The 9948-nt window shown below is 36.5% G+C and overlaps 1 protein-coding gene and 1 long non-coding RNA gene across 2 annotated transcripts; both read right to left on the minus strand.

Moving 5' to 3' along the window:
- Positions 1–117: 117 nt before the first annotated feature.
- Positions 118–1691, minus strand: LOC122137638. The gene is made up of 3 exons (XR_006154985.1): positions 1540–1691; positions 1382–1454; positions 118–342 (listed from the first exon to the last, which is right to left on the minus strand). It is a non-coding gene; the product is annotated as an uncharacterized LOC122137638 (long non-coding RNA).
- A 17-nt stretch (positions 1692–1708) lies between these two features.
- LOC122137588 (ribosome biogenesis protein wdr12-like) lies at positions 1709–5832 on the minus strand. Its single transcript, XM_042725221.1, has 7 exons — positions 5780–5832; positions 5574–5689; positions 5286–5440; positions 5125–5170; positions 4900–4982; positions 4668–4808; positions 1709–1855 (listed from the first exon to the last, which is right to left on the minus strand). Exons 1-7 carry the CDS (start codon positions 5821–5823, stop codon positions 1709–1711), a joined length of 732 nt encoding a protein of 243 aa, XP_042581155.1. The 5' UTR covers positions 5824–5832.
- Positions 5833–9948: the final 4116 nt, after the last annotated feature.

Genomic DNA, 9948 nt, shown 5'->3' on the forward strand with positions numbered 1-9948 from the left:
AACAGAAGCTCATCAAATTAGAGCAAATGATCCTTGAAACCCTTCATTCATATGTAAAGCACTCCAATGAACTGAATGTGACAATGCACATAAGAATAGCTTTACACGTGATTTTGCACAGAAATTTGTTCATGAACTATGTGTTTGTCTCTCGTAAGGCTTTGTTGTATGTTTGTAGCTGGTCTATAAAGTAAAAGTTGATGTTGCTTATGTTCCCACGACGTTTCCAAAGTAAAATGACAACAGGCACCAGAGAAGACTGTTCTACGCTCCTGCATCCGAGACACATGCCGAGTATCTGTATGTGTAGAGTTTGTTATCTGCTCCTCCACTCAAAATCAGCTAGAGGCGAAAGCAGACAAAGAAAAGAAATCGTGATAAATCCACAGAAATATCCTTCAAGTTTACTCATTGTTAAAGACTCCATGAAATGGTTCAACATACAGTTTTCTTTACCGTGTTGTTGATGGATTTTCTATTGAAACAGGAAGTAGGTACAGGACAAATCCTTAGAGACACTAGTGGTTCTCAACCTTTTTTATCCTCTTTATCCAAGACAACATTTAAAAGCTTACAAGTACCTCTGGTTGTAATAAAAACAAATAAACTCAAAAATATGATGTCACTTCAATATTTAGTGTTATTAAAATTTAATTAAGATCATGTTAAAAAATAAATCGTAAACAATTTTCTGGGAATTTGTTGAGGACCCTGGTTGAGAACCACTGCCTTGTACTATGGCTAATTAAACATTTTCAAAATAACATATTCTGGGCATTTTACCATAAACAATTTTTAGGTGTGCAAACCAACAAATAATTTTATTGTGGCTATAGAAATTGCCAGCGTTATTAATATCTTAAGGAGACGAGACATTGGCATTCTAGAGCACATTTTATCGTAGTGTGATGTCTCTATAAAAATAAAATAAAAAAATACATCACACTGAAGAAAATGTGAATGGTTGTGTCAGTCTAAATAGAAGCATTACCAGCCTTTCATTCAAAAATAAATTTGTTTAAAATGTTAACTCATGTTAAAACATGTATCAGTATATTAAATCATGCTAGAAAATGCCATACTAGCAATGTGCTAAAACATGTTAGCAGTGTAAAATCATGCTAGAAACATTATAGCAGCCTGCTAAATCATGCTATACAACATGCTACTTACAACTTAAAACATGCTAGCAGTGTGTTGAATCAGTGTGTTATTAAATTTTTTGGAAGTATTTCAAACTTCCAAGCCAACATCAAAGTTTGTCTACAATTAAAATGTCTGTCGCACAGAATATTCATTTTGATGTGAACAACCCATTTGATTTCTCGGCGTATTTAACAGTGCTAGTAAAACAGACAAATATTTTAATGGTTTGTCATACCCCATTCTCTGTCCAGTCAACGCACATTACTTTGTCTTCATGGGCAGCAAGATCATACAGTGGAGCTTTACAGCTGTAAAGAAGAAACCAGGACTGTTAGGGACAGACATGTGGGAACGGGATGGTGTTGGGTTGTAATGTATCTGTAAGTCGCACACCTCCTTGTGTCCCACAGTTTGACCACATTATCTAGAGATCCTGACACCAGCTGATGCTCGTGAGATGGAGACCACCTGACTGCCGTCACCCAACCATTATGGGACGTTAGAGACAGGAGAACTAGATAGCCGTCTGGACAAAACGAAAGATATGAGCAATGACAATAGCTTAGTATGGAAAGGTCATTATTTTGTGTGTTTTATGGTAGTCTTTTTTTGTTGTGTGGTACAGAAGAACATGTCTGTCAGTGCTGCCCGAGGCCAGACGGCGACACAGTGGAGAGTATGAGATACAGCTGAAAACCTTACTCCCCGTCTGCAATGCAAGAACATCAGTCTGTAAACCCAACAGTCCTTAAAGGTAATGTGTGTATATTTTTCATTTCTTAAAGTACATTCTCCTGACCCAACTTAATATGCAGAGACTTATAGTAAGCAGAAAACACTGTGATCAGCCCAACAGATCAACAGTGGCTAAACCAATGGTGTACAATTTAGGTTAACTATTAAAGTTTGTCATTAATCACTTACCCCCATGTCGTTCCAAACCCGTAAAAGCTCCATTTGTCTTTAGGAACACAATTTAAGATATTTTGGATGAAAATCTGGAGGCTTGAGACTGTCCCATAGACTGCCAAGTAAATAACAGTGTCAAGGTTCATAAAAGGTATGAAAGTCGTCATCGGAATTCTCCATCTGCCATCAGATGTGCAATCGGGGTTATATGAAGCGACGGGAACACTTTTTTTTAAGCGTAAGCGAAGAAAACAAAAATAACAACTTTATTCAAAAATCCTTTGTCAACAGTCTCCTCTGTGTCTCTCCATATCACCGTATGCTCTTCTGTGTCATCCGCGCCACAAGGATGCACTGTTTCTACGTGTATTTAGCTTTGATTTGAAATAAAACAGCGCATCCTTGTGGCGTAGAGTGATATAGAAGAGCATACACACACACGCTTCATATAACACAGATTGCGCTTTTTATGGGTGTTTTTGTATTTTGTTTGAGATTTTAATACTTTTTATGGAGATTGACAAGTATTTACTTGGCAGTCACAGGCCTCCCTTGATTTGAAAGAAAACAGTGCATGCTTGTGACTGTTGACGAATTGATTTTTTAATGGTTTTGTAATTTTTGTTTGTAAGTGAATAATGACAAACTATTCATTTTGGGGTGGAGTATCCCTTTAAGGAACTTTCCATTTGTCTGTCAAATTTCAGAAACAAGTCTGAAAACAGTCATTATTTTATGCTTGGTGACACTAGTGGTGCAAAAACTACACACTTCACTTGTCCATACCCCCACCCATCACAATTTTATTACAAAAATTCTTATAATAATTAGTTGTATTATTATTATTAATCAAATTATTATTTATAAATAAAAGTAAAAAAGACTACGTTATAAGTAAAAAGTAAATAAGAATATTTATAAATAATTTAAAAAACACATGTAACCTTTAATATGTTATTTATAAACTATTTAGAAACAAAAACAAATAAATTATTGTTATTATTAATATTATTTATAAATAGTTAATAGATAACATTTTATTATGCTTTCCTGTCCACATCTGTGACACAATGCAGACACTAGAGACATGAAAAATGTTATAATATGTTCTTGAAATAAATAAATAAATAAATAAATAACATAAAAAATTTATATAATAGATCTATTACTATATTTCTGTGATTTACTAGGGCTTAGATCGGGCCCAACAAATCAAGCCCGACCCTACCCGAGCCCGAGCACGTTGTGTCAGAGCCCGGTCCGGCCCGACACGTTCACTGTAATTATGAGCCCGAGCCCGATATAAAGCCGACCATTTTTAATATGTGGGCCGTTAAAACCAGGGGCGGCACCAGATGTTTTTTTTAATGCAGGTGCTGCTGTGCTAGATCATTTAGGCTACAGGGGGGAGCTGCGCAGTTATATATACATATATTATATAAATACTATTAATAAATGAGCAAAAATTGGCCACACTCAATATTAAATATTCAATTATTTTAATTATCATAATTAAAGTTTTAATTTTATTAAATTGAACAAGCACAAACATTCAGCACTCAATCAATATTCTTAAAGATTAATTATTATTAATAATGTTACTTCAACATATTGTTATTTCAACATAATATGTGTGTGAGCAACAAGCAAGATGTGCATTTGTAAATTCGGTGAGTTTCAAATGGTGTAAGTGTGACCGCAGCGCGCTGGCGCCTCCATGTCATTATTATATTGTCTGCTATATTTGCTTTTTATGTATTAAATCCAGGCAATTGGTTGATGAAAAAAATTATTAAAATTAAGATACAAATTATACTAAACGCAATTCACTTTAAAGAAAATCTTTCTTCATAACAAAACTTGAAACTAAATGTGCTTATTTAATGGCTAAAATACGCAGGCTACTACAGACTCTTTTTGTACAAATTGCAGCACATTCATTTAATTCTGAATTTTGCACATGTAAGTTGAAAGGCATTTGTTTGTGCATAGTAAAACATATCTGTAACATTTATCAAGTTCATAATTGTGCGTGCATTTATTAATTTTTATCTTAATGAATAATACAACAAGGAAGAAGCATGTAAACTGCGTTGTTTGTTTATTCAGAAATAACTGAATGGATCGTAAATGGTTCTGAAATTCCGAATGAAGAAACGTAAAAAATAAAAAATAAAAAAAAATAAAACCGTGAACAATGATGACACACAGAAAATGATGGGCCTGAGACCGTTTTTTTTTTTTTTTTTTTTTGCTGTCATAGGCGAGCAGCGTGCCGCATTTAATGCACGAGACAAAGCCAACACATATGTTGTCACTCCCCACGACTAGTTTAAAATGTTTCCTCCAAACTTGCTCAAAGTTAATTCTCCTGTTTTAATTTTTTTCTTTGCTTCTTCAAGCTCCATGTTGCACTTAAGCTACTGAATAGTAATGCACGCACAGCAGATGTGATGCGTCACGCGTGCGAGACTGCGAATGCGAGTGGACGAGACGCTGTGCATGACACGTGATGTGTTTTATCAAGGGCCCGACCCGACCCGGCCCGAGGACGGTGGCGGGAAATATCTAAGCAGAGAATCTAAGCTCTATGATGAACTGGTGTCACTCACTATTGTATTCTTCTGTCCACCAGTCTCTGCATCCCATAGACGGATGGTGTGATCCCATGATGCACTGCACAGCTCCTCAGCGTCCATCCAGAGCACAGAGGACACTGCCTCATTATGACCAGAGAAAGTCATGAGGGGAGTCTAGAGCAGAATAACAACAAGAATTTATAAAACTGCAGAGTGTCAATTAATAAAAAGAGTCCTTGTGTCAAGAACATGCATAGATACCAACCCGCGTGAGCCCCATCTGCTCTGTTTTCTGTTTTTTGCGTGGCCTGTTGGGTTCCTCGATCTCATCCTCTTCCTCTGTTGGCACTGATGACAACAATAATTACAAGTCAGCTTTTTTTCTTAAAGAATTACTTGACATCATTTAATTGCTTTCTTTGTTGAAGGTGAATGTTCATCTTGTCTTTCTGAATTAAACATCTCGTTGAATGTTCTAAAGAAAACATACCTGCTGACCATATCTTAAGCATTTTGTCCCATGAGCCACTGCAAAACTGAAAAGAAAACAAAAATGAGACATACATCCAGTATGTCTAGCACACTAAATGTATGATGGTGTTTTGGTTAACATTAGAAAAGACAGACAGAAAGAGTAGCAAACACACAAACCTTTGTCCTGGTGGGGTCGACAGCAACTGTGTCTACACTTCCTGCGTGTCCACGGCAACAGTGTCGAGCCTTCACTTTGTTCCGTTCGGAATTCCACTCCCACAACATGATTGTTTGATCCAGAGATGCGGTCAGGAGCAGAGAGCTCAGACCATCTAGAAGCCACAGAACCATCAAACAGAAAAAAGAACTGACAAAATCAGAAACCTCATGCATCATTAGCTCTCAGATTACACTCATCAGATTCATACACATTTCATTAGGCCTCTCATACTGAAAAGATTCTACCTCTCTTCACCCAGGCTACATCCTTCACAACATCAGTGTGTCCAGCCACAGTCATCACTGCCTTCCCTTCCATAGACCAAATCCGTGCAGTCTTATCAAAAGAGCCTGTGAGGATCCTGGGATTCGGGCAGAGGAAAGCAGAGATTTTATATATCAGCCATAAAACAGTCCAAGCAAATTAATGTTGACTTTGCATTGAATCGCACCATTCAGAATCTGCCTCCACGGATCTGATCCAGTCATCATGCATGATACACTCCTCTGGCTGCGGGGCTGTGAAACTTCTCTACTACATAACCTCTATTTCCACCACTTCTTTCCTGTAAACACACACACACAAAACACATCAGCATTTACACCAAACTGCAAATATATTTTGCATGTTGAACAGATTAAGCAGTATAACCATTAAACACAGCTTGAAAAGAGTTAAACAATTACACCACTTCATATGGATTAACTTTTACAGAGTCTTTTTTTTTCCCATTTGAATCTACGAAATCTTATTCTTTTTTTTTTTTTTTTTTTTTTTAGCTGTAATACATTTTCAAATGTAATTTATTCCTGTTATGGCAGCGATTACTTAAGTCTTCAGTGTCACATTATCAGACAGATATCATTCTATTATGGCTTATTTGATTTTTTAAATAAATATTTATTTTCTTATTAACAACACTGGAAAACAGAAGTCCTGCTTATTATTTTATTATTTTAGGATTTTTGATGAGAGAGACAGTTGAAAGAAACATTTTGTCATTTGCGGAAATATAAATATTTAGTAAAAATGTTTAGAGACAATATTAAATCTAAATTTTAATTTGAGTTCCAAAGATAAACAGAAGTCTTACAGATTTGAACAACAAGGGGGGGTGAGTAAATGATGACAGCATTTTAATTTTCTGGTTTAACTAATTCTTTAAATTCAGTCTTAAATAGTCTGACTGAAACAATATGTTACTGTCAAGCAATTTGATTGAAGCGTGTAATTGTTGTGTGCATAATATGCATAACAGAGTCTGTAGTCAGTCCATATGATGTGTTGCTGGCGAGAACTACATTAAAAGCATTTGCCTTACCGTTGAGATGTTCTCTGTCTCCATGTGATTGGCCAGTGAGGTGCGGAGAAACTGACCTCGACCAGGAAATCACACTCAACATGTTTGTGTCCATCTGTAAAAGAGACATGAGTGATGTGAATTAATTAAATGACAAACAGAAGGAAAATATAATCAAGCACTGCTGCGCCAAAAGTCAGAATCTGGGGCTGTATTACAGAAACATCCTAACTTCAATAAAACCCCAACCCATCCTATACGTTTAGTGACAATGGTCACTTCATTGAGGAAATGAGAAAGTCAAGAATTAAGACGTTTCTGTATCCTTAAATCAATTGCGAGAATCTTATTATTAGATTCTAAGTTGCACAATGTTTTTGAAAATGATTTTTTAGTAAGTGTTATGGTAGGCAAGTATATGCTGCAACATAACAAGGTGAAAAACAAGTGATCCAAAAAGAATGAATGGTTAACAAGCTGACCATTCTTAGCTTCCAGCATTTTGTTGATGACACCACTGAGGTCCACCACCTCCGAGGCAGCAGGGATGGAGAATGGAAACATCATCTATCAGATACCTACAGAGAAGAGCATGAGGAGAACATCTTACATCTCCTACAAACACAGTCTACATCTGCAATATCTTAAGTAACTGGGTAAATACCCACATCATTTTGGACGCCACACAGCTTATAAAGAAACGATTTGCAATAGAAAAAACACTATGAATACTACTAAGCAAAATCAGCTGGATATCTCATATTTAGCTAAGCTAAACGTTTCAGCTGTTGTTTGTATTAGGCACACCATTATACTCACTTTGTATTTTCGGTGAAGAACCGGGGCCTGTAACCTGCGACATTTTATATTGTTTAGACTGTAAACTATTAAGGAAAACACATCTGATTACTGGCGAACTGCACTCTGTATGGAGCCACTTCGCCACCATGTGTTTCCCAATGCGTGTGGATGAAGGGGACATGACAGTCGATCACAGAGCAATCGATGGCCGACAAATGCGCTTGCAACTGTTTATGTCTGAGTTGAGTTTGCTGCTCTCCCCTGCTGCTCAGAAAAAACGTTTTCCCCGAAAAGAAAAAAAAAAACACATGTAATAGTCAGAATTGCCTAAGAGTTAGAAAAGAGATCACAATGTCTGCGTGAGACAGTCTCACATAGTACTGACTCGATTTACCAAATCCACATTTTAACCTCAAAATAAAGAAACAAAGCAGAAGCTACATTTTACAAAGAAAATAAAAACAGACTTATAAGGTCATTAAGATATTTTCCAATGAAACAGTAAGTAAGATACAATCCTGTCCCAAAAACAGTTTTTTTTAAGTTTTATTACTTTCTCAGTATTCATATAATAATATGTAATTAATAAAATATGTAGCCTAATAAAGTGTTATATATTTGTGAAAATAAAGTCACAATTTCCTGTCACACATCCGCACTGGTTTCCATAATTTTATGGGGACATCCATAGACATAATGGTTTTTATTACGGAACAAACTATTTAATATCCCCCTAACTCTAAACCTACCCAACACAGGAAAACTTTCAGCATTTTTTTTTTTTTTTCAAAAAATTTTCTTTCTGTATGATTTTGTAATCATATTGCCTCATAGGGACCCAAAAAAAAAAAAAGGATTTCTATCACCTTGTGGAGATGTTTGCGACCCCATAATGAGGGAATACCAGGTACAAACACATTACTGCATAGTATAAATTAATTATAAATGTAATTACAAATATTTTTGAAAAATGGGCCAAGCCAAACAATAGCTAAATATTTTGCTTAACAATATTTTTGTCCGTTTACAATTTTAACCACTAATTACTAGTCATTCTCGGTTTGGTCTTTGCAGTGAAAAAAAAGTCTGATCATTCTTCTTTAGATAACAATTTTTCAGGGAAAGTCGTGGGAAGCAAGCCATTTTGCAATATACCCTTATACTCCAAACATTAACTGACGTCTCACAATAAAGCAGCTGCCTCCAGTACCCAGCAGGTTGGAAAAGGCTCCCCCCATCATGACACATCTTCCTCCATGCTTCACTGTTTGGTAGAGAGATGCATTCATGCAGCTCATGTTTTAATCGTCATTTTTGTTTTTCCAGACAACAATGACTATTTAAGAGTGCATTTTACGGAAGAGGATTAGTACGGAAGAGCATTTGCTTAATTCTTGCTAACTTTTTAACTTTTTTTTGTTTTTTTTTTTTTGCCCAGGATGTATATATGTTTTATATATGGTCCTAAAATTTTACACACAAAATAGAACAATCCTAATTTTGTTTGAAGTTTTGGGATGAAATGGTGACCCGGTCATGCTCTGCCAGGGTTTTTGTGATATGCCCTCATGTTTCTAATACATTGTAACCAAATTTTTCATATTTAATTCTGTTATAAGTTTCTCTAAGGAAGAAAATAACATCAACCAATATATAATATATATATATAATGTGGTGTGGGTATATATGTGAGAATAATGTGGGATATATATCTTGAGCGAATAAGAGAGCAACCTCTGGAACATTGGAAAAAAAAGAAAAAAAATTCCTTTTTAGAAGTAGCTGTTATTTTGAATATTAGACTAGACAGAATTTTTTTAAACTTCTGTCCACTAGACATAAAATTCTGAATGCATAGTTCAATAAATTGTGCAAGTACAGAGGAACTTTGATCTATTGTTCCTGTTTTCCTTTCTTTAACTATGTGATGTTTTCAGTCAGCCAGTAGCATTTTTTTAAAGAGCAGATATGTGTTTATCAAATATTTTTTTATATAGCCCTAAGTCCCTTCTGAGATCCGTGTTGTTGTTTTTCCGTAGTATACATCAGAGTGATTCCCCAACGAAACAGGTAATATTTCATGTTTTCAAACACAAAAACATCACATCTCGTTCATCCATAATCCTTGACGAACATGTCCCAAGCAGTCTGCTGATCAACACCCATTCAAAGCTGACAGCCGACATAGTACCTTGTATGTTTAGGTCACTGTCGTCCCAGCAGGCCGAGGGGTCAAGGTTGTGTCTGCGTGTCGGGTCCACAAGCTGCGAGAGCCTCTCTTACATTTCACCAAGACCCTCACCGCTATTGCCGACATGCCTGGGGACGCCATGCAAACTCTCCTGAGTTCCGCTCCCTTGGCAGTGAGCACGCCGTGGGAGCAGGGCGCAGAGATAAGGTAGCCGCTTGAAGACCCCCACAGTACCTCACCAGATAATGCGGAGGGAGGGGATGGAGCCGATGCGGGCGGTGGACATTGGTCACTTTTTGGTGGAGGAGAGGGCCGAACCCCTTCATGC

The sequence above is a fragment of the Cyprinus carpio genome, chromosome B6 (assembly GCF_018340385.1).
Source record: "Cyprinus carpio isolate SPL01 chromosome B6, ASM1834038v1, whole genome shotgun sequence".
Classification (NCBI taxonomy): Eukaryota; Metazoa; Chordata; class Actinopteri; order Cypriniformes; family Cyprinidae; genus Cyprinus; species Cyprinus carpio.

What these genes read in the sequence shown, in the direction of transcription:
- LOC122137588 (XM_042725221.1), bottom strand. Translation starts at nt 5,823, where the DNA reads ATGCATGATGACTGGATCAGATCCGTGGAGGCAGATTCTGAATG. An exon ending in GCTTAAGATATGGTCAGCAG is followed by an intron (nt 4,983 to 5,124) that starts GTATGTTTTCTT and finishes TGTTGTCATCAG; the next exon opens with TGCCAACAGAGGAAGAGGAT. An exon ending in AGCAGATGGGGCTCACGCGG is followed by an intron (nt 4,809 to 4,899) that starts GTTGGTATCTAT and finishes ATTCTGCTCTAG; the next exon opens with ACTCCCCTCATGACTTTCTC.